This window comes from Camarhynchus parvulus, chromosome 6 (assembly GCF_901933205.1).
Source record: "Camarhynchus parvulus chromosome 6, STF_HiC, whole genome shotgun sequence".
Classification (NCBI taxonomy): Eukaryota; Metazoa; Chordata; class Aves; order Passeriformes; family Thraupidae; genus Camarhynchus; species Camarhynchus parvulus.
In genome coordinates, this window is record NC_044576.1 from 30,639,553 (window position 1) to 30,664,036 (window position 24,484).

Here is a 24,484-nt window from a genome sequence, read left to right on the forward strand (position 1 = left end):
CAATCATATGGCTCCTAGCAAAAGGCCAATTTTAATGGCAGCAAATGTCCTCGGACTCTGCTGAGAGAGATCCTTGTTCCTTTTTTAATGGTGAGTTGGAACACTGGCTCCACAGCAGAATCAGAAGAGAAATAGCTCAGATAAAGATGAATTTGTAAGGAAAAATAAATATACAAAAATGGGAACTGGCCTTTGTTGACTATCAAACATAGAAGTAGGTTCCAGAAACACCAAAAGATTTATGAAGTGACCTAACATATGGATCAAGTAGAAGGACAAAATCCTCTTTTTTTTTTTAAATTGTTTGCTTATTGCTGTGGAAGTTGATTCCCTTTTTTTCCCCCATTCTCAGAAAACTGTCAGGATTTTCTCCACTGGGTGAAGAAGTTCCTGGGACATTGCAGCTTCCCAAGTGTGTATAGAAACATATTCTTTTCTTTTTTGCAAGAATCAACCTAATACGTGAATTCCATAGGAGCACAGGCACCAATACTTGAGTGTCTTTCTCTTTTCATATTATATGAAGAGCATATAGTAATTTACCTATGTTTGTAGTGGTAACAGATATAACAAAAACATTGACATTTGTCAATGTGTGCAAGCTCAAGGAATACCAAGCATTTCTCCCCAAAAGACATACAATGGATGGGAGAATAAAAATTTACCTTTTTTTGTTTCATTTCCTGTATATCACAGCTGCTTTGAAGAAAAAGGATTGCTACAAAGAACAAATAAATAAATGAACGAGTGAAATTAAGCTGCTTCTGGTCGATGGTGGTTTCCTGGAAGTCAGCTGGTGGACCAAGGCTGTACATAGCAGCACAGTGGAAATCAAGAACTCCAGAGCTGATTAAGAAAGGGTTTACAAATCCAGCAGGCAGCTGTGTCATGTTTGCATGGAATCTTTGTTGTTAATTAATGAAGTGGGAATGTTCCCCCTGAAAAGGAGCATGCTGTTCATGTCTGCTGTGCCTCTCAGAGCAAAAGCAGACACCGAGACTGCAGAAACCACGCGGATTTAGCGACTTACCACTCTGTCATCTGATGCTGCTTTTACCCCCACTTCTACCCCAGGACTGAAAGTAAACCCCTACGAGCTTCTCTTCCCCTTGGCTCTTTTTTTAAAAAAAATCCATTTAGAACCTTTGAGGGTATATTTTGAGAGGCTGGAAACACCCAGGACAAACCTGGAAAAACCTGGAAAAAACCTAGAAAAACAAGCATATTGGCTTTGTTTTCACTCCAGGCCTCTCAAAGCCCCAGCTCTAGTGACGTCTGAAAAGGATTTTGTGAGCAGAATCTGGAAGCTTCAGCCCAGCTGATTGATTGTGTTTAATTGCCTTTTGGTTTCATCAAGCCAGAGCCATAAATCTGCTCTGTGTCAAACAGAGGGAGTCGATTAATGGGGCAGTGGCTGTCTAGTCAGGTTACAAAGAAATCGCAATACAAATGCAATTTTTTCTTTTTTTTACAAGAAATCTCAGTCTCAAATACAAAATATGGGTGTTGAGGATGTGTGGTTTTTAAACTACTGAACCAAAAAGTCAAATGAAGACAAGCAAAGAGGAAAAAAACCCCAAACACCCCACTACATTTAACTCAAAAAAATAACATTTTTCCTTTTTTACAATTTTAACATTTTTATCTGGTTAGTAACATTTTTATTGACCCTCTCAGAACCCTGTCATCATTATGTCTATTATGTGATTACTGATCATTTATATAGCATTAGTCTCCTGATTTAAAAACCTGCAAACAGGTTTTTAAATGTCTTTACAGAATTTCTTGTACAGACCTAGTGTGCACACATAATTAGAAATAAATATAGTATTTTTAGTAAAAAAATACGACAAAAGGGCTACTTAACTCTAAAGAACAAATCAACAGATTATGTTTCATTGACCAGTTGATAAATAAATATTACAACTCCACTGACATGACTGAAGTCTTGGATTACATCAGCTGAAGAAGCCCCACCATTTGTTATAACAGCTGTCAGGGAACAAGTCTTGGAAATTTCAAAGGAGAGAGAAAATATCAATTTGAAAAAATATATAGGCAAATTTTTACTACTTACAATTCCCAGCAGAATCCCAAATCTTTGGGGTTTTTTTCTCAATTCTCTGACCTGAAAAATGCAAATACTTTTTTTAAAAAACTTAGTGAAAATAACTGAAATAGATTCAAGAAAATTGGTAAGAATGGGGAGTATTCATGAAAGAAAAAGCTTCAGCTTTGTCACTGCAGGCCAGGGTTTCCCCAGGAGGTTTTGTGGTGATGGAAAACTATTCTCAAGTGCTTTTGGCACCCAGGATTTGGCACATGACCCTTGAAACTCTGGGACCATGTAAGGAGATGAACCCCAATTTTCCCAGCAGTGTCACACCTGCTCTGGCCAGCCCTCTGGACACCCAAAGCCCCATTCCCATGGCAGATCCTCCACTTACTGAATTTGGTATTCAGCAGGCAATTTGTGCATCTCTGTGCCAAGAAACTTTTGGAATAAGAAGTCCTGCATGCTGCTGAGAAACCCTGAAATAAATTATAGCTGTGCCAGGGAAACACATCTAGAGGAAATATCGCACCTTGGTTACCTTCTCTCAGATGTCTTTAAAACAGTTTTGGGGGAGTATTTTTCCCCCCCCTCAAAAATTGTATTTCCCATTGGTTTCAGTACAATGGGCCATGGTTTCCAGCAGGGACACTGGGGCTCCTGTTTGCTGACCTCTTTCTCCACCCTCTCAGACAATTCTGAGATGCCCCAGCAGAAGAGATGAGCTGCTCCCCTGCCACAGAGAATTATTAGTCCTCCCTGGAAATGAGGACTTTGGAAAAGCTTTCCCAGTAATTCACTATTGCAAGGAAAACAACCTGGTTCTGGCCAAGGGAAATGGGACCCTCACAAACCATCCCAAAAACCATCCTGGCCCCTGGCCTCACTCACAGCCTCTGGTTCCAGGGGACAAATGCTGGAGAATCAGGAAAAAAACCATCAAAATATTGGTTGATAGTCTGAGCAATATGGAAATCTTTGTTCCTTCAAAGTGTATTCTTCAAGGAAACCTCATCTTCAGCCTGAACTGGAAATAAAACATTTGAAAAGCAAAATTATTTGTGGTAACTGGATGCCACTTAGAGCTAGTCTGTTCTGGTTTGACAAAATCTGAATACTCCATTTCCTACTTTGACATTTTATGCCATTGTCTACTTTTAAATAGCTGCAACATAAAATGGCTTCATTTCCTTCTGACTCTTTATCATTTTGATGAAAGTCAAAATACTCCATCTTCTGCAGGGCACTCTTGCTCTAGAAAGCTTCTGACAAAACACTGCACAGGAATTCAATCTCAACATTTTTGGCCAGCTGTGATAATCACAAACGAGCCAGGACCTGACATTTAACATCCTTAATAGAGGGGGATCTCTCTTGTTAAATGCATCTCTAAATTGAATTCACTGAACAATACATCCCACTGACAGCCTCCACATGTGCCAGCACAGCTTTCCAGGACTCTGCTGCAGATCTGGGTTACCTTTGGCCAACAGCACAGATTTGCAAAATCACAAAGTTTCAGCTGGAAAGGACCCCGGAGATCATCTTGGCCAACCTTGTGTTGAAAGCAGGGCCTTAGATGAGGTTATCCACGGCCCTGGCAAGCCAAGCTCCTGAATATCTACAGCCAGGAAGACTCCACAGCTTCTCCAGGCAGTTCATCCCAGTGTCCAAGTGGTCCCAAGGTGAAGAAATTGCTTCTAAAATTCATATAGAAATACCCTGAAGTAACTGGTACCTCTTCCCCTTGTTCTCTCAGCATTGTCTCCATCTCCTCTCTCCTCTAGGAGCCCTACAGAAAAGGTTAACAGGTAAATCTAATAAAAGGGGATAAAAAAGGAGACTTGCTCCACAAAATCTGTTGCATTTAAGCTGCTTGTAACATTCAGGACTCGTGGCAACAAAAGCTGAGGAGTACAGACATTTTCACAGGCAGTCTTTCCAAGAACAAACTGTTGGAGGCACCTTATGCTTCATCCCAACAACCTTATTACATTTACTGTGGAAAAATCAATGAATTTTTTCTAATTATTAGATCAAATTATGCAAGTACAGAACTTCCTGATTATGGAATGGACAGATGGCCTTTCAAAAACAGGTGTTGGTTGGATCTTTTTCCCCTTCCTATGGCTGGGGGGATGTTTTTATGAGTAGCAACTATTTACTTTTTTTTTTCCTCAAGTATGTTTGGCCACTTAAAAAAATTTAAATAAAACTAAAACATATTGAAGTTCCTAGGACTTGTCTTCTGACAATATTTTGCTTTTCCTAAACAGACATACATTTAAAATTCCCTGGACTACAGAAAAATCTCTAAAACTCATCACTGGTATTAACCTTCTCCTGGTTTAATTTATCATTTTGAGATCATTGAACCTTTCACTAAAATGATGCTCTCTAAACCTCAGGGTTCTGTGGTGCTTTTTTCTCAAGGGCTAGACATGAAAATTGCTACAATGTGCACACAGCTTTGCTCATCTTGCTTCCAGAAAAAAAAACCAGTCAATTTATTTGTCTTCAGATAAATTTGAAACTCATAGCCCAGCTGAACTCTTTTGTAAAGTCAAAATGAACCAGATATTGGATGGTATAACATCAACAGAAAAAAGAACAAGATATATTCTTATCCGATGCATACAGCCTGTGCTGTTTGGTGCATTATAGCCAAAAATTGCAGTCTTGTCTGATATATATATCACCCCTGCTACTTGCTAAATTACAGTTAAAAAGTGGAAACCCTCCAAAACAGGCAGTATCAACTTGTTTATGGATTTGAGCTGGAACAAACCTCATTTCTACATGATTTTCCCATATATTACACAGAGTTGATTCAAATCAATACCTAAAGGAGGGACAAAAACGAAGGAGATGCTGAAGGGAACTGATTACACACAAAACACACCTCTCATTATCCACATCACTGTAAATCCACTTCCTGACAAAATGCACTCTCCATCACTGCTCCCATCAATGGCAACTTTACTTTCAGGTGAGATAGCAATCCCAAATCCTCAAGCCTTCTCCTCATGAACCATCCAAAGGCAGCATTTCCCCTTTGAACAAATTTCAGCACCAGATTTTATTTTCTGGTGCCTACTTTCCTCTTGCAGCTCCACACAGAGAGGATTTTCTACTTCTCCCCCCAAAACTGAGGCTTCTGTGCCCTGCCCTAGAGCCAGGGTTTCCACAGAAGGAAATCAGTCAGCAGGCAGGGGAGAAGAAAGTCTTCAGATAGCAGGAAAGAATAAAAGCTTAATCCAGGAATTACAGTATAAAATTAGGAAAATGGCATAACAGACTTCAGATAACATTTGTGGAACTGTGGAATACCTCCAAGGTGCAAACCTAACTCTCTGAGAGCTAAAATATCAACACAGAAAAACCAAATCACCTGTTGAAAACAAAATCAGGGCAAGAAAGAAATTTACATTAATTAACAGCACCTTTCCACCACATTTCTGCACGTTTTCATCCTGCTATTTTAAAAAGGTACCAAAGTAGTAGAGATGCACTTAAATTCATTTCAATACAAGCAGAGCAAGATTCAAGATCCTCTGAGAGCCTTGAAAAAAATATTAAAAGCAGACATGTGTCATTACAACCATTGTGGCTTCTGTCACAGTAGCCACCACTGCTGCTGATTGGAATAGAGGTTGTGGGGAAAGGGAATTATGGTTTCCACTGAAGTCAATGGGACTCTTCCAATCAGATAATTCTTAATTGAAAACCACCAGTTTTTTTACAGGAACTTTTTTAGGAAGTTCCTTAGGGTTGGCATGGGGTTTTGAGTCAGAGTAGAAAGAGGCAGAAAGGAAGCAAAGAACAGTTTGGTGTCTGGAGCACTTCCAGAGCACGTGGTGAAGAGCACATCCGACATCCCTCTCCAGGCTAACCTGCAGCAAAATGTGACCATAAAGTTCTGCCTCAAGCACAGGCTGTTTTGGGGTGTCTTCCTTCTTCCTCCAAGTTTAAAAAAAAAAAAAAAAAGGAAAAAATACAACAGAAAACTTTTAGACTCTTCCCATGATGCCAAACTCTTTCCCCATTTCCATCTGTTATGATTTTTTTTTAAATTTCCCATGCAAATGGTCCTCCAGCCTCCCCTGAATGAATCAGAAACCTCACTAATTAAAGGATACAACCTAAATAAAAAGAGAACATACTTTGGGTCTACATTATGAACACCTCAAGCCATTTTCCATCAAAGACTGTACATATGTTTACTCAAATAACCCATGCTATTCATGAGTAGACATTTTACAGAGGCAAAAGCATTATTCCTGAAAGGATTGCTTTGTAATATAGGATCTATGATAAGGTCTAAAGGAAGCTTTTCTGGACGTGTTCCATCGCTTGATGTTCAGGAAACCATTTTGTATGACACAAAGGATTAGGAAAAATAAGCTGCATGACATTTATTTTGTAATTTTAACATTAATATCTGTAGAAACATTTTATTGTCAGTACAAAAGTTAACAGATTTTAATACTTATTTTACCCAATTAAAAAATTATTTTAAAAAAACCCAAAAACAAAACAAACACACCACCACATTAAACAGTGAAATTTGCATTCATATTCCATGGCCATATCAATGTGAATGTTCTGAAAGTAAAAATACAAGATTCTGTAAAAAAGATGCAAACAACAGTGATATTCTAGCAGAGGCCAGTGCTACACCTACTGTTATGGAATGGTTCAGAAGGAAATACTGGAGTCAGCATGAATTAATCCCCTAAAAAGATGCTGATATTCCTATGGCAAGCTGTCATTATAAACAACTTCTCTCTTTTTAACTTAAGTTACAATAGAGGGATAAAGGCAAAAGATCCAGGCCAAAAGGTCTGGAACCTATTATCCAACTGAGGCAAGAGAATTGTAGATAATTTGATGCATGTGCAACTCAGGGTAGAAGCTCAGCTCCTTTTAGAGCAGTCTGTTGTGCTGTGGCTATAGATCAATTCATGTCTCTCCTTACTTTAAGAACCTTCTTCAAAATGTCCTTTATTTTCTTTCTTTTTTTTTTTTTTTTTGGAGTGGAACAACTCTGCTTTTTGGACCTTAAAGGAAAAAGACTTTCTTGTTAAAGGATTTGGTTGTGATAAGAATAATCATCTGACACTGCAGTTTTTAAACACAAATAAATCAAAAGTTTAATTTCTCCAAATTAGTTATATACTGTAAATATTTCTTTTCTTAAAGATCTGAAAACTAGTAAAGTCTGAGCAATATATCTACTAGTCCTCTGTGCTGCCTGCATAGAAATGCCATTTAAATTACAAAAACACAACAACCCTATAAACGATTAACTGTTTTGTACATTACCAATTAGTTAATAAATTAATGATATACCATTTTCCCTGAAAGCAAAGTATTTTCCACCTTTGGATGGTGAAAATTAAGAAATTCTGTGTAAGAACAGCATTTAGCAAATAGCTGTTAAAAAAGAGACTAATTTGCTAGGTGGATTGGGACATCCATTTTTTAAATCAATACAAAAAATAATTCATTGTAAATATATATAATATATATTTATACATATTTTTGAATATATTTACATACATCCAGCACCTATATACTGCACTTGTGCTCTGTAAGTGTGTGCCAACATATATTTTCTCCAAATATTACAAAATAAACAAGAAAGGCAGACCCAGAGTTTGCCTCAAGTCCAACCGGTCCATTGTACAAACAAAGTCTGTTGCAGCTCACAGGAAGCCAGAAAAGTGATAGCAATGGGTATCTAGACACAGCTCATAAACATTCTTCTTTCTTGGGAACATCTGAAAGCTGCAAGTGATGAGAATCTTTATGTTGGTTCTGACCGCTTTCCTCCAAATATTTTTTTCCTTTTTTCGTCTCTCTTTTCTTTTTCCTTTTTTTCCGCATTTCCTATGTACAAGCAGAAACATGAAGGTCCTGGAGGAAAGCTTTAGCTTTGCATACGGTAGGTAGCTTGATGCTCTTGCCTCTTTGCTCCTCTTTTCATGTTTTCACACTCCCATTCATGTGCTGGTACTTGGGGAGACAAGGTTCGTAAGGCATCGGGTCGGGGGAGAACACGGAGTCGTCCCCCGAGGAACATGAGCTCCTCGTGTCGGGGTAGCTGGGTGAATACTGTTCCAGAGGTCCACTGAGGTCCAGATACTCCTGTGGCAAGAGGAATAAAACCAGTTTTTAGTCGGTGAAGAGAGCTCACAATAAAATGTCACCGCTGCGCGGATTCTGGAAGAGAGCGGTTTGAGAATGACGCTCACTCACTGTGAATCAGCTGCGTTCAAAACTGCCTTGTTGCCTAAATACCTCATAAAACAAGGAGCTCGACTAGGGGAAGAAAAAACAAGCCAATAACACGGTATTTTCTGAAGTCCAACATCACCAGCATTAGCTGTGTCAGTGGGAATAAACATGGCAACCACATCAAAAGAGGGCTTTTCACTCGCAATGATAAAAATGAAATCTCATCCTAAAGAGAACCATTTTTCTTTAGCACATGGTAGTGATTTGGAGAGGGAAAGACGCTTCCAACTTTGTATGCCTTTGGTCACTTTGAATCTCTGTTTTATATTCTGTGATATTAAATTTGTGTTTCAACATGCAGTGGCATACGTGCAAAAAAGATCTGAAGGAAAAACAAAATCAAATTCACACGATTTGGGTTTTTGACACCATATATTTGTGTCTTGTGTGTCCCAGAGTAGCCATGACCGAAGCAGTCATTAAAAAAGGAAATAGCATCTGCTGAATCCAAGTTTTGGGTTAAGGCTCTTTTGCTAGAAACAACAGTTTTGGCAAGAGAATAAAGTTATTTTTCCCCTTGAAATGTTCCTTCTCTTTCAACTTCTAAAGGCAGCTGCATTCATTTAAATGCAATCTCTTCATTTGCTAAACCACAAGTCATGATCGTACTGACGAGATGAGTCTTCCACCTCAGTCAGTATTTTATGCTGCTGTGCTTAGGTTTGGGGTAATTTAGTCCTTTGGCTAACATTCCTTTTTTAAGTCAGAGGTTCAGTCATTACCATCTTAGAGTTTAAAAATGGTCACCATTTTAAAAGGAGGGTGTGGTATGTTTTAAAATGCTGGAAAATTTAATAGAGACCAAAAGGAGGGAGTTTGGATCTATTGATTACTGGCTATGTGGCTGCCCAGGCTCTTGAAAAATCCACAAGGGGAATCCTTTTACATATTTGTGGATTAGAAAATCAGCCCTATGTGAGCAGAAATAATCAGACATTTTCTAAATAGACAGAAGAAGAAAGGATCCCAGTCTTTGAAGAACCAGGACTTTCCCGGGGCTATCAGACACGGCTCATCATATCAGAAGACTTGATGTAACTCAGATATGAATTCAGTATTGAGGATAGGGTCCTTATCCAGTGTCAATAGCCAGAGTCACACCAAGGGGCACAAGAACAAAGCACCACAGCCATGAGGCTGACTCCTGGGGACTTCTGCTCATGTGGACCACAGAAACATGGGAATGAGAGTCTTTTGGGGAAAATAACCCAGCAAGAAAACACATAAAAACCCAACAAGCGATGATTCAACATGGAAAAGAGCGAGGTGTGACTATCTAAGCAGAAATCATTACTTGCACAAAAGCAGAAGAAATTATTGGCTGCCCCAGCAAAACAAGTTGTTGGGTAAACCAGACTGAGCCAGGGTTATTCTGGGGGGAAAGGGAGAGGACAAGCAGAAGTGAGGACCTGCACTTCAGGAAAACCACACAGTTTACACAGAATCAGAGATCTCCAAAGCTGTGGAGGAAAATGGGACACGTTGGAGCTCTCAGGAGACACCGAGATGACGACAAGCGCTCGGGAACATGAAACGCACTGCAAAGACAAGTGGAATGATTTGCTTTCGATGTCCAGGGTAAATAGGACAAAAGCAATATCTGATGTTGAAAGATTAGAGATTAGGAAAACAAAGCAACAGGCTGTCCAGAGGCGATGCCGAAATACAGCAGTGGAGATGTGTGAGGACAAGTTACATAAACATCTGTCAGGAATGACAAACGTATAGTGGGCCCTGCCATAGGCCCATCAGATGGACTGGATGTGTTCCTAAGCTTTTTCCAGACGTTTTTTCCTATGATTCTAGTCTAAAGTAATTTACATAACCCTAAAGGCCTTTTCAGGTTAACTTTGAGATCATTCCAGGTCTATGAGCAGTACGGGGTTGGGAAGGCTCGACGGTTAAACACACGCAAGAAAGAAGGCAATATCCTTTCCCAGGCTTGGAATTGCAGCCCAGAACCTCCCTCTTGAATTTGCAAACACGTATCCAGTCCAAGCCACTCAGCACTCTGCAGTGGCAGCCAGCCCACCTCCAACTGGTCTTGTGAAATCATGTATGAAGTAGGCAGGAAAAGATGCAGGGAGTGCTGGATGAGGTGAAAATGGTAACAGGACACAAGGCTACATCCATGGCTCCAGGGAGAGAGCATATTCCTTCATATCTCACCCTGAAGGTGCCACTTTTTAGAGAAAGCCTTAAAAACAGAACCCAGATAAATTTACCGCTGCTACTGAAGCCAAAGAATCTTTTTCAACCAGCTCTACTGGGCAAATGATGATCATAAAAAACGCCACCTCTTTACTCAGGTTCTCCTGTCATCTCCATTGTGAAAAGGCTTTCCCAAAGCTGCTCCACAATCCATTTTTTATTTCTCTAACAATTCAAAAAAATTAGAACATAATGTTGAAGAGCCACATAGAGTGATTCAAATCTTTTTTTTTTTGACAAAGAAGCAATAACGAATACCAAAATCTTGTTTTGAAATGGTCAAATCCAGCTGTTGCAACTTTCCTGTGTAACTGCTTTGTTCTTTTTTTGCTCCCATTAAACATTTCATTTCTCAGAAATAATAGGAGTTTGTAGAATATTTCTGGGACACCAAGTGTTGTCTCTCAAAAGAAATCTCCACCAAAAGAATCAACATTTCCATCACTTGTGACTTTCCTCAAAGGTGCACGTGGTTCAGTGATAAGAGCACTGATTCCTGTGTGAATACCCTAATCAGTGTGTTCCTTGCTAAAACTAATAATATCTCAGACCTCTGAAAGAAAGCTCTTCAAATAAAGCCTTCCTGCATTCACATAGCCCAACCTGAAGCAGTGCTAGGCAGGACCTTTGGATAATTGGATGGCTGTTTGCACATCCCCCGTGGGTCCTCATTCCCTCCACAGAGAGCTATTGCAGTGAACCTAATTCACTCTCAGACACATCATCTGAAATCTGCCATTGACAGTTTCTCCTCTCCTGACCTACATAGCATGGCTGGGAATCAAACTGAGCCAGCAAATGAGAACCACCAGGAACTCCACACCCCTTCCCTCACGTGCAATTCCTGCTGAAACACAAACACTGCCCCTCAACCCGCCACGTGCTGCCCCTCGACACCAAAAACATCCAGAGATGCAGCGAGAAACAAACAAAAACTCCTCAAAGATGTGTTTCTTTTTAGTTACATAATTCCAGGCATAATGGCAGGAGAGCCAGAATTTCATAGGATACACAGCTTAGCTGCGTGTAACCTCAGAGGACAATGACAAACAGAATAAGGAGTGAACTTGAGCAGGATTTCATAATTGAATAAATTCCATCTGTCCCCTGAACCATTTTTCCTGATCAGCAGCTTGTGGGGGGGGAGACAATTTACCTACCTCATTAGTTGTGAGAGTGAGAATCCGATCCAAGTCCTCCACCAACTGTTTGAAAGTGGGTCTGTGAGAAGGCACAGCATGCCAGCAATCTCTCATCATCATATAGCTGGAAGAAACACACATTTGCTTGGCTTAATTAAAATCACACATCCTCCTCACAAACCTTTCCGTGCACAGTCAGGGCTGCCCTTCCCAAGGAAAGCAGTGAGCACACACAGCTCTGCTCATGGAACACTGAAAACCCCACTGAAATCCTGACCAACACTCCCTTTCTCAGAGGGTTTTCCTACTCCTGTCTCTCCCTTGCTCAGTGTCTAAATTACCTTTTTGTGGGCCCAATTCTGTGGCCCAGCAACTTCAAAGGTATTAAATGACAATATTTTTTACGTGTCAGGGATTGCAATCTTTGTGAAGAAATTAAAATGCAAAAAAAATTTAAATATAGTTAAGGTCTGTATTGGAAGATCTGAAATCACACTCCCCACACCACCAGGAGATAATGCTGTGTTAACACAGGAGTTCTCAGATGTATTTTGTTATGTATAAAAGCAGCCTGGTGTACCTCACCTTTGATTAGTGGTATGTGCAACATTTATGAATTTCCATGTTAGTAACATTAAAATCAAATAAATTTGGGTATAAAAAAACTGACAGAGCCTGGCTTGCAGATGATTTCTTCTTTCTGCAATAGGATCACAGCAGGGTGTGCAAAGAAGCATGCTCTGCCAAACATTTCCTGAAATCCTTCCCATACCTTTTCCTTACACATCTATACCCTCACAAATATCCTGAATTTTAGAGTTCTGAAAGTGTTTGATTCTTCTGGGGGTAGCCCTGAACACATGAACTCAGCACAGCTGTGCCCTTCACCCCTGGCACAGCAAACCAGGCTCCTTACAGCTCGTTGGTGCAGTTGGCAGGTTTATCCATCCGGTGCCCTTCTTTAAGCAGCTTAAAAAGTTCCTCCACTGGGATTCCTGGGTAGGGTGACCCTCCTAAGGTGAAGATCTCCCACATTAACACACCAAATGACCAACTGCAAATCAAAGAGAAAACTGCATTAGTAAACCTGCCTGGAAACAGGGAATCCATCCCTCCTAGAGGTGTTTAAACCAGGTCTGCCTGCCCAGAGCAGGACAGGGATCTGGGAAGTGCACCAGATGGAAGGACAGCAATTAGGACAGGGACTGACCCCAGCATGTTCCCAAATACCCTCTTTTCCTCTGTCTGGTGTGCTCTGTACTGCCCAGCACTGCATCTTCAGCCCAGCTGGGGTGCAATTATGTGGCAGGATATTTTGGAAAAAGCAGACTGTTCAAAACAAAAATATTTTGCGTCACCCTGCCTTTCTTTTTTTTTTTTTTTCTCTTTTGTTGCTAACTTCTGCTAGGAAATGAAGGGGGATAATTTTTCAGCCAGTTTTCCTGCCTCGTCCTGCCTGGCTGGCAAGCTGGGGCTCTGTGGCAGGCAGCTGTGCCAGGTGAGCACCAGCACAGAGCCTGCACTGGCCCCCCAGCTCCTCTGCAGCGCCATATTTTAGTAAACTGTTTTCACAAACTTACAATAATATTATCTTTAGCCATCTTCAAAGCCACCATGGGTCCAAGAGTCTCCAAGCCCCAGCACTGAAATCCTCGTGTTCCCTGGCTGCTGAGGAGCTCAGGCTGACTCTCAGATCTGAGCCAGTGAAGCGGTTTACTTCACGTTCACTTAAATATTTTGCCAAGATGTTATTTTAAAACACCAGTTTGATTCACCCTTAACCTGTGTATATAGTTTCCTTTGTAAATGATGTAGAGATTGCAGGAAACGCCTCAGCAAATGATTTTCTTAAGGAGAGAGCAGCTTGGAAACTGCACCCAGGTTAAAGGAAGAGGAGATACTTATTTTCTCCATCCTGCCTTTTTCCTTTTTAACCCTGCACTGACTTGCATAACCTTTTGCTCCTCTGCTGGGAAGCATCCAGCCCTTTACAGTTAATAGCTTTTCTTGGAGAAATAAAAAACAGAATCTTCATCTGTATTGCATAAGAAATAAATGTCTACTTCAAGCACACAGAACTGTAATAGGAAGCAGAATAAACCCTGAGCAGTTGCATCAGCCAGTGGCTCTGTGCACACATTAAAAAGAGTTTTGAAGTGTCAGAGTCCAATGATTTCCTATTACATGTGAAGTACTGCTGGGAAGCAACTCCACTTCTGAAAATCAGAGAAAACTTTTCCAGCGTACCCAGCCTACGTTTTATTGCACTGAATCTCAGCACCGATTTTTATAAGAAGTCTTGAGGAACTTTTCTTTTTTTTGTCGTTCTTTTCTCTCTCTCCTTTTATTTTTTTTAAACCTGAAGGAAGTCCAGAGCATGTCAAAAGGCAAGCAAATTAGATAGACTCTTTGTAGCTGCACATCCGTAAATAAGTTCAAGGGGGGAAACTTCCGCAGTGACAGAAGGAGGTTAGCATTTTCCACCTTTCATGTGCTTTGAAGCTGGGCAGATTAGTAACAGAGCACTGGTTAGCAGTCTACCATAAAATCCTCACTTTCTAAGGGCAAGTCCTGTTCCATCTATTAATATGTGAAACAGAATGAAAACTCTTAAAGGTAAAGGAAAACAGCAAAACATATATGAAATACCCCAAATTTTAACAAACACAAAGCAAAACAAGCCCTCCCTTTCCCATCCCCAAAACCCCATCGAAATCAGGCCACTTACACATCACTTTGATGTGTGTAAACTCTGTCAAACAGAGCTTCTGGAGCCATCCACTTTACTGGAAGCCGTCCCTGTGAGTTGGGAGAGGAAGAGGAATTAAAATGGCAGCAATTTGCAGGATGATTTCTCTAAGAGCTGTCTGCTAAAGCAACAGCACATAATTTACCTTGAACATTTTCAGTGAGAGAACAGAATGATGGGCTAAAGTACAGAGAGTGTTATAAACATGGATACAGGCATTGACTATAAAATGAAAAGCAATTAAGAGTTCCCAAAAATTTCCCAGACTGCTTGCTAGGAGAATGGTAGGATAAGAAGATCAAAATCAAAAGTATCATTCTGCTATGGCTCTTTAAAGATAAAAAACCCCACAATTAATAAACTTATGAAAAACAAGCCAGCCTGCAAAAATAAATTGATTACTAAACCCAAGAATTTTGTTTTCCTGTCCCAAAGCTCACAGTCAGAGCTGCCTGTTGCTTTGCACACACAGAGCTGAGAATTGCACTGGGTCTGAAATGAAGAAGGTTCAATCCCCTCCAACACTGCTGTACATGGTGGTTCTGGCTTCTGGAAGTAGGCAGAAGTTACCATTAAAATGCCACTAATCACTTAGTGATTTTCATAAATAAGCCACTTAACATGATTGTTAATAAGAAGCCATATTTATACAAATAAAATCTGTAGAACCCAACGAGTTCTGGAGAGTTCCCATCAAAACCCAAGCGCAGCTCAGCAGGACCTTAAGAGATCTCCTGAGGAGGTGTCAGGAGTTCAAACCAGGTATCAATGCTACAACTCAAATGTTTTATATTTCTGATTTGGTGCAGGCTAAGCAGCAAAACAGTGACAGTATGGGGAGTAAAATAAACTTTCTCTATCTCTAGCTCCACTTTGAGATCACCATCACAACCTGTAACAAGCTAAGTACAAGCACAGGCTGAAGGCTGAATGTGACATCACCACAAGTAAAGAGGATTTTTATTGTGGTTGTTGCTGGCATTGTTTGTATTGCAAGATCCTAGGCTGGGTGCTAAACCAGCTGGGATCAGCAGGAATATTTCCAATTATTACAACTGACTGGAGTCGGGGACACAATAAAAAGTTATTGTATTTCAGCATTTCTAATCCTCCAATATGCAGCCTCTTTGCTTATCTTTTTAACCAACTATCCCTGTAAGAGGAGACAGAAATGCTCATGTCCTTGATCCCTGCTTTTTTGTCTGGGATGAAAAGTGAGTCTGCTGTACAAGAAGCCCATTAACTTTACAACCATAGCTCTGAAATGAATCACTGAAAGAAACACTTGTTTCCAGAGATTAGAAAACCATCCACTTACATTAGTAGTCTTTTTATAATAATCTATATTGTTGATGTCTCTGGCTAAACCAAAGTCTGCTATTTTCATGACATTGTTTTCCGTTACCAAAACATTTCTTGCGGCCAAGTCTCGATGGATGCACTGGAAACAAAAAAGAAGAAAAAAACAGCCCACTGAAATAAACTGCAGCAAAAGTGGAAGAGCCTCAACACCACTAAATGTCCTTTATAGATTTTAACCTAAATGACCAGGTGGGAAAGCCACACATTCACTACAAGCCTGTGAAATATGATTTTCTTAATTATTGCAATCCATCCTCTCAGCTGCTGCTTTGCTTCCAAGCTGAAAAATGGTCCTAAGAAGTGTCTTAGAAAGTCTCCTGGTCTGCTTAAATTTTTTATTTTTGCTAAGGCTGAAAGCTGGGTGGTGACCCAGGTTGTGCCAAGCATTTTGTGATGTATTCTCCTTTACATGTGCCCAGGTCCAGGTATAGCAGTTTCATCAGAAATACTGCAAATGAACATTTTTATTGTGTGGCTTCTCTTAAATTATATTGTCTCACCAGAGATAAAAGCTGGCATCCAGTCTGAACCAGTGCAACTGTTTTTAATAGTAAAGATATTAATATAATTGTGAGCAGGATGTCTAGGGTGTGTATAATTATTTAGACCACAAGATTATAAAAATGCAATTATGAAAATTAAAAAAAAAAAAAACAACAAAACAATCAGGGTTTGACTGTTTGTTTTTAAGACAGTTTTGATACGGAAACTAAACCTATTACCTCCTGGGAGATGTTTCCTTCATGTCAGCATTATCCTGACACTGAGGGGACTCTGTGACTGCTCTGGGTGTTATTCCTGTGTTCAAGCAGCTCTATTAGGGTTGATACAAGGTGGCAGTGAGGGCATGGTAAGAAACACCTCACTTTGAATCCCAGCAGGATATTTTATTTATTTTCAACTTTAATATATTTTTTCCCTCCTCAGTTTTGGATAACTCTTGACATTGTATGTTTTATTTCAATATGTGCATAGACACACTACAAAAAGCTATACAACAGTATTTTTTCTCGCTCTTTTCTTGCCCCAGCAAACTGCTGAGATCTATTATCCCACATGGGTAAAATGAAGCCTCTGCTCCTCACTGGGTTAGCCATGGGGAACTGCCAGGAAAAACCTGCTCCAGCAATGCCTTCAGGAGCACAGGACCAGCCAACAGTGCACGATTTCTGCATCCCATCAGTCCTCTAACTCAGCACCAGCAATGCTGGGGTGGCAGAAACAACATGGGCCAAGCTTCCTACTTTTATCATCCATCCAACCTTGGAAATGGGATACTGGTTCTAAGTACAACTGCCTGTAAGGCAAAAACTTCTTGTGAGGCAAAGGGTAGGTGAACAAACATCACCTTCACCATTTTCTTTATTGAAGTCTCAGCGAGCCCCTTTATTGGGCTGAAATAACAAGAACACTCCCTTCTCACAGCTCATGCATGATGGCAATAGCATGAGAAGAGCAGCTCTCTTATTATTCCAGCTCAGTAAATGGATCCCTAAGGGCAGAGGAACGGGTGAAATACAAACAGAAGTGGTGGGATATCTGGAGCACAGGAATGCACAGCTCTGCTCTGGGCTGCCCCTGCTCTCCCTCTGCCTTGGGCAATGCCTCTCAATCTGGCCAGCTCAGCACAGCACCAACCAAGAGCTTTTGCAAACAGAAAAGGCTGCAGTGGCTCTTGGGAGTGTCCTACAGCAGCACTTCAGAGCTCCTCAGGAGGACACTTGCTCTCAAGATGGCTGATGAAAAGATTTATGTTTTCCTTTCACATCAGCTCTGTTTTCTTGAGACCTGGCTCACTGCCAGGCAGGAGTTGCAATAATTTCAGAGAGAGATATCCTGAGGTGTGTCACCTAATCAATACCCCTGCTTTACTGCATTAGAAGAGTTGTGCCTTGCTGTCATGCACGTCACCCTGCTGAGCTAAGATTTACTGTTTCAAAACAAAAAGAATAAAAGCAAAATTAAACCTGGATTCCCTCTCTTCCCCAACCTCCACAAGTGCAGAAAAAACAATAACAAAATCATGACTCCACACAACAGGAATGGAGGGTTACACTCAGCCCTGGTCTTGGGTTAAAAACAGCTCCATACTTGGGAGTGGACATGACTGGAAATCTGTATAAATCCCACTAACCACTCCACACCCTGCAGGAAGTACTTATCACTGCTGTCTGCTGGTCTGGTTTAGCCTTGGGGTCCAAACATCACCCAGGGTACCCAGGATGGCTCATCCACTAAGCCACAGTATGTTTACAGAGTTAGTTATACCGGGCCATTTAAGGTTTTATAACCATGATTTAATCAAAATGCTGGTTAAGAAGAAATGTTTGAAGACAGGCTTTACAATTAAGTGTCTGGGGACATGACAGGATAAATAAATTCTTTCAACCAGCTCACTTTCCTGAAACACCAGTTTACAGTAAAGTGTATAATTCAAGTGACTAATACCCTCCACTTATTTTTGCCTCTTCTGCCCACTCTTTTTGCCCTGCTGACATGGGTCTTCTCAACCCTGCCTGTTGTTATTCTGTAAGCCCTTTCAGCCACTGAAATAATTTGTTTTACACCACGATGTGAAAGGATTTGGTTGGTTTGACTGGAAATAGGAGGCAAACAGAGCCTGCTGCCTCATGGGAGGAGTGATGTGAATTGTGTAATCAAGTGACCACCTGTGCTCCTGCATTCAAACTGCAGAATTTACTTAAAATGATCCACTCCGGGTCTCATTTCAGCAATACTGCTAAACAAAGATGAAAAACCTTTTTAAGTGCATGAATTTTCCCACTGATCTGCAGGGCTCTGGATTACACAACCTCCCGGAGGTTGGGAGGCTCCTCCTCCCAGCAAACTCCTGAACGCGAACGAGACGAGCGCAAAATCAAACTGAGAAAGAAAGCCCTGTATTTGCAGATTTCCACCTACTTTTTGGGAAGCCAGGTACTCCATGCCTCGTGCCAGCTGGTAGGTGCAGGACACCAGGTCCTTGAATGTCATCTGCTCCTCGGGCACCCTGTTGATGTCGAAGGAGTACTCCATGCCGGGCGGGCGGCGCGTGCGCAGGTACTCCCGCAGGTTCCCCTTGGAAGCATATTCCACTATCACATACAAAGGACCTGGGCATGAAAAGAGCCATGGCAAAAGCAGGGTCAGGTACCAGGGTAAAGTGTCTTTTTTGTAAAAAAAGCTTTTAGTGTGCTGTAATTAATTAAATTAATCGATGAAATGTGAAAATGGCAAGCACCGCTTTAAAAAATAAAAAGTAAAAGGTTTGGATATGGGGAAGTGATTTCTCAAAGCTCCACAGCAGGAGCGACAGAGCCAAAACTAGTTCTTTAAAGTCCCTAAACCCTGCCCCAGTGCCTGTTCCTTTCAGACCATGCCATGTACTGAAAAACAAATATTTTCAATTAAAAAATAGTCTGAGATCTCCAAAGGAAAGGCACTTCTTAATTTTTTTTTTAATTTCCAGAGTGTTATGCCATTCTGCATCACTTTATGTAATTAGTTTTTTCAGGAATGAAAGTACTCATTTCAAATATGTGGGGTGCAAGTTCTCCTAAAGCAGAGCTGACAATTCAGAACAGCAGACTCGGGTAAAGGCCCTGCAAAAGGTCATTTGTTCCTTACAGCAAGGGATTAGAGAGTTTGCATATGATACAGGATCCTTTCTCATATTAAGGCTGCAACTATAATGAGAAACAGAAGTTAAAATATTGCTGTTAAGCTAAAGAAATACCTAAAAATCCTATCACGGCATGACTGCTTCCTTAAAACCTCTTGAAAAATTATGATTAATGAGACTTTCACAGACCTGTTGGAAAGTCCTGGTTTACTTTTTCTTTTCTCTACTCACCATCCTGGGTACAGGCTCCAAGAAGATTGATGATATTTTTATGCTTCCCAATCATCTTCATCATCTCCATCTCTGACACCAGGTCAGACAGGTCTTTTTCTGTGGCATCATCTGTAGAAGACACAGGTTCAGTTCATAAATTTTAGTGTGCCAGCCCCAGCTTCAGTAAGGCTCATCAGCTGGTGTAAAATATGTGTGACTCAAAATGCAAAAGATGGGATTTGCTTTCCAGTTTACACTGCACATCGTATATTATGGCCTGTCAAAAAATAGTCTCAGCCTCTTTGGAGGACTGACCAACTCTTCAGTGTTATTATGTAAAGTAGCAGCACAGCAAGCTCAGAGATAAAAAAGCACAGCAAGACCAGACATAAAAAAGCTGTCCTTAGCTATCAAACCTCCAATAACCCTGCCTTTCCTGCAAACTAACCTTACAATTAAATTCAAAATAAATTGGTACCAAGCACCTGGACTGAATGGGCTCAGATCTACACAAAGATAAACTAATAAACTGAAAGCAGAGAGACCCACACGATGCTAATACATCTCCTGGCTCCCAAATAGTCACTGCTCAAGATAAACAGGCTGTCAAGGGTGCAGATTTACACCCCAGACTGCTGAAGGCTGAGGTCAGCTATGTGCTCTTTGACCCACCCCGCAATGATGACAGAGTTCAGATGCCACAAAAGAAAATTCTCTGGCTGAGAGCCACCACACTGCCCGTTCTGATCCCTAATCATGCAATTTTCTTACCTTTCAACATCTTCACTGCCACGGTCACTGCTTCTTTTGGCCTGTCTTTGTCAATCCCCACCGCCTCGGCCATGACCACTTGCCCAAAGCAGCCTTCTCCCAAGGGTTTGCCCAGCGTCAGTCTGGAGGTGCAAACAGCAGATTAACACACAGCATCTGCTGCAGGGGTGCAGCCAGCGAAATTCCAGGGCTAAATATAAAAACCTTTCAACTAAAAACCTTTCAACAGCTTGCTGCAGCGTGAGGGAGGGGTTTATCATATGGAAGCAATAAGGGCCCGGGTGCGCGTCGGTTTCCGTGCGCGCCGGGGTGTGTTTTCTTAGGGGTGGTGGAGTGAGCATCTCAGAAAGGCACAGCAGCCACTAAATCCAGCTTTTGAGCTCTCCTCAAGCCTGATGTCTTGTGGGGAGACGCAGTGTGGAGGGGCAGAGCTTTGAAAGAGCATCAGAGCGTGGCTGGAATTGGGGAGCAGCCAGCAGCAGGCCAGCGTCTCCTGTCGCTGTGGCAGGGCTGGTCACTTTGTGTCCACACTGACTGCAAGGGGGTGAGAGCCAAGTTTCAGCCACAGAGAGTCCTGCACAGTGGCTCTTTCTTGGCTGCAGGCTCTTTGCAGCCACAAGACTCTTGGCTGAGGGGACCAGAAGGTGCCTCCTGCCTGCAGAGCCCAGGCTCTGCTCAGAGAGGGGAGGCAGAGACTGGGAAAAACAAACTCGGTTCTAATCACAGCACCAACATCAAACCCTCCTAAAAGGAGCAGTCACTAAGTGGGCTCTGCAGAATGCATTTTGTGGAGCGTATTCCTGGTTGCAAAACCTGCTTAGATCTAACAGACAGACATAGAGACATCGATCTCAGCTTCATGAGGCGAAAGAGGAAATAAAAAAGAAACTTGAAAGCCTCTGGGCAAAATCTTTTTGATTCCAGCCTAAGTGCTTAAGGGCTAGATCCTGTCTCCTTTACTTGCAGAGAATACCTTTTGACATCCAGCAGCAAGAATCAGGGAGGATGCTCAGTGAGTGTGATGCTGATGTTATCCAACATAGGGGCCAGATTCAAGCATTTTTGTAAACAAATTCTTAAGGACTTGACTTTCCATGGTCAACAGGAGGATTTCACAGATATCACAGATGTAGGCACTCATTCTTAAAAGCATGGACACCTGTCTTCCACCACGAAGTACAGGGAGAAGCTGTCAAGCCATCAGCAGCAAAGTTAGATGAGGGATAAGTGATTTGAAACCCTGCTTATCTGCTTGGGCACGGGACAGAAGTGAGGTGGCTCCTGTCAAGAGCAGCCAGCTCACTCTGTCACATGTGGGCTCTGGCTTGGTGAGAATTCCTCGAGCTGTTTTGGTCTGGTTTCTAAAGCAAATGCAAGTTTTAAAAAGGTGCAAAGACTGAAGGGCAGCATATGCTATGCTGAGGTCACCCTGCCTTTTCTCCAGAGCTAAAAACTGAATTTAGGGTCTTGGCAGAGAACAAACATTTGCATTGGAAACTGGTTAATTTATGTGCTATTGCCCTGCTAGGACCAAAGTTACAAACCCCTCATTGTGTGCCTGCTGCCCCCCAGCCTAATAAACTGCCTCTAAATAGCCTCCTTTCATTGCAAATCTGCTCCCCCTACATTTGTGCTGAGCACTGGGTTTAAATGTTTAGCAACTCTAAAATTTTCCGCATTTAGTGGATCCCCTCAGGGCATGGGCTGACAGGAGCACATATACAGGCCCCCACTGTTGACCAGAATGCTGCAGGTGGCAATTACAGCCCTTTACTCTTGTTTTCAGCTAAACCAATCAAATAATTTCCAGAAGAGTTATCAGAAAGCTCAAAATTACAGTTTGTCTATTCAAAAGTTACAACCCTGAACTTCCAAGGAGAACTGTCCATGATAAAAGGTGTTATTTTCTCAAAGCACCCTAAAGACTTCTTAAAACTCGCACTAATTCTGATAAATAATCATGTTCATAAAGGCTCTACCTTTGTTAACATTATCTCTCTTTTGCATGTCTTTTTTTATATTAAGCAATATGGTTACAGTTTTAATTAGACTATCCAAAAGCTCATTTTGCATATTACAGACAGACTTTGAGGAAAATACTATGCAGCCATGTGAATTTGAATATATCAAAATTCAGCATGCTCTGCTTGAAACTCAACACTTCTAAACCATACAAATTGCACATGCATGCACTCAACGTGCACAATGTTCCCCTACATTAAAAATAATCATCTCCATTAATACATGTCAATACAAAATCAACACTAAATCCTACCCAGAGACATGACAGAAAGAAAAGTTTGTCCAACAGCATAATTTAGATTTTCTCTCTCATACGTATTATATTAGCTGGGTTTTTTTAACTATTAGCCAGTTAAGTAGCTGACTAAGAAACATGGTTTAATGTTCAGAGGTATTGCTTGGGGAAATCACCATTGCCTTTCAACAGTGCTTGCATGTGGATATTTTTCCCAGTCTAGATCACACCAAGTTTTCCTAACTCACTTCATTTCAGCAGAGGATCTGAAAACCGGCAAGAAATCTGAAAATATAATCGGGGCTGCAGGCAGAAGAAATTTCATTTCTATTTAACCAAACTGATCTCAGATAATTGAATTGAATCTTGATCTTCAGAGCAGCTTCAGGTAACTGAGATTTTTCTTTAAACCAGAGAAACCCTGGGACTCACGAGGAGAGCTGCTTCCCCCTGCCATGGGTTTAGGGTTACTCAGGCACACAGAAGTGGTGCCAGGGGAAGCAAGCCACGTACTTATCTCTTGGGAACTCCCACTTTGGGTCTTCTGGCAGCTCATACTCCGAGACTCCTGCCAGCATGGGGGCATCAGCAGTGGAGGAGAGGCGGGTGGTGATCCTCACCAGGGGCGTGTTGGAGTTCATGGAGGAGCTCGAGTCGGCCGACACCTGCGGTTGCAATGCAAGATGCAACAAGGGGAAAAAAAAGATGGAGATGTAATCTTGGCCCAAAAGCTGAAAAACACCAGCACCTGATACCGAGCCAGCTCAGAACCCTGGTGCTAGGAAGTGGCTGAATCTTGACTCTAGTTCTCACATTTTGCCTCCCCTGTAAGCACAATACTGGCTTTAATGGCTGCCAATGCTGTCAGTCTGTCCCATAAATCAAAAAACACCTAAGTTTTAAATTTATTCCCTCAGAAGGTATTTTTGTTTATCATACTAAGTTTTTTTTAAGAAACTGGCAGTATTTACATCACTACCCTCAGATATCCAATTGGGCAGCTTATACCATGAGCAGAGGTGACCAATAAGTTCTCTTTTCCCACTCCTAGTTGTCCATGTCACCACATCTTTTCCTAAATCAGCACACCCAGGTGGGGTCCATCTCTTCTCCCAAGGAAAAGCAACAGCACAAGAGTAAATGGCCTCCAGGGGAGGTTTGGATTGGGTGCTAGAAACAGCTCCTTCAATGGATGGACTGTCAGGCTGCCCGGGGCAGTAGTGGAGTCACCAACCTCAGAGGGATTTGAAATATGCATAGATTTGGCACTTGGGACATGGTTTAGTGGTGGTCTTGGCAGGGCTTACATTTGGACTCAACAATCTTAAAGGTCTTTTCCAGCCTATATGATTCTACTACTTTCTATTTTCCAAGTACTCAATACTGAAAGCATCAAAAAGCTATCACAACTCTTCAGCTTTCAATTAACTACATTCTTAAAGACTCTACAGGAAATGTGGGGGAAAAGTCCTAAAAATAATCCAGTTTTGAAACCCTGGAGTATGATTTCTCATCAGCTCCCATACCTTCCTTAGAGTACCAAAGATATTTATTGATAAATATTCTGAAAAAAGAGGCTGCTGCTCCATCCATGGAATTTGTTTTGGTGTGAACCTTCTGTAAGGCTCTTTCCTCAAGCCTGCAAGCAGCAGCCTGACATCTGCTGCCCTCAGAGCTTCAAGTGAATACTAACACAAAATAGAAATGCTTTTATTGCCAGTCTTCCCCTCCTGAGAGTGAATCCTCCTTCTCCCTCCACGCCACGATCACGTCTTGGCCAAGCACAAATCCAACAGCCAGGCTG

General features: G+C 41.5%; 1 protein-coding gene across 11 annotated transcripts in view; it reads right to left on the minus strand.

Annotated features, from left to right (window-relative positions):
* Positions 1 to 6,471: 6,471 nt before the first annotated feature.
* Positions 6,472 to 24,484, minus strand: part of FGFR2 (fibroblast growth factor receptor 2) — a 79,939-nt gene continuing 61,926 nt past the window's right edge. For 9 of the 11 annotated variants that reach the window (XM_030950990.1, XM_030950995.1, XM_030950988.1 and 6 more), the window contains 9 exons: positions 23,194 to 23,345; positions 20,424 to 20,545; positions 19,671 to 19,781; positions 18,740 to 18,930; positions 15,774 to 15,896; positions 14,435 to 14,505; positions 12,623 to 12,760; positions 11,725 to 11,830; positions 6,472 to 8,203 (listed from right to left, as the gene is read on the minus strand). In XM_030950990.1, the coding sequence (XP_030806850.1) occupies positions 8,039 to 8,203; positions 11,725 to 11,830; positions 12,623 to 12,760; positions 14,435 to 14,505; positions 15,774 to 15,896; positions 18,740 to 18,930; positions 19,671 to 19,781; positions 20,424 to 20,545; positions 23,194 to 23,345 (1,179 nt within the window). In that variant the 3' untranslated portion in view covers positions 6,472 to 8,038. The remainder of the gene's footprint in view (positions 8,204 to 11,724; positions 11,831 to 12,622; positions 12,761 to 14,434; positions 14,506 to 15,773; positions 15,897 to 18,739; positions 18,931 to 19,670; positions 19,782 to 20,423; positions 20,546 to 23,193; positions 23,346 to 24,484) is intronic. The other 2 variants (XM_030950993.1, XM_030950997.1) reach the window with 1 other exon arrangement.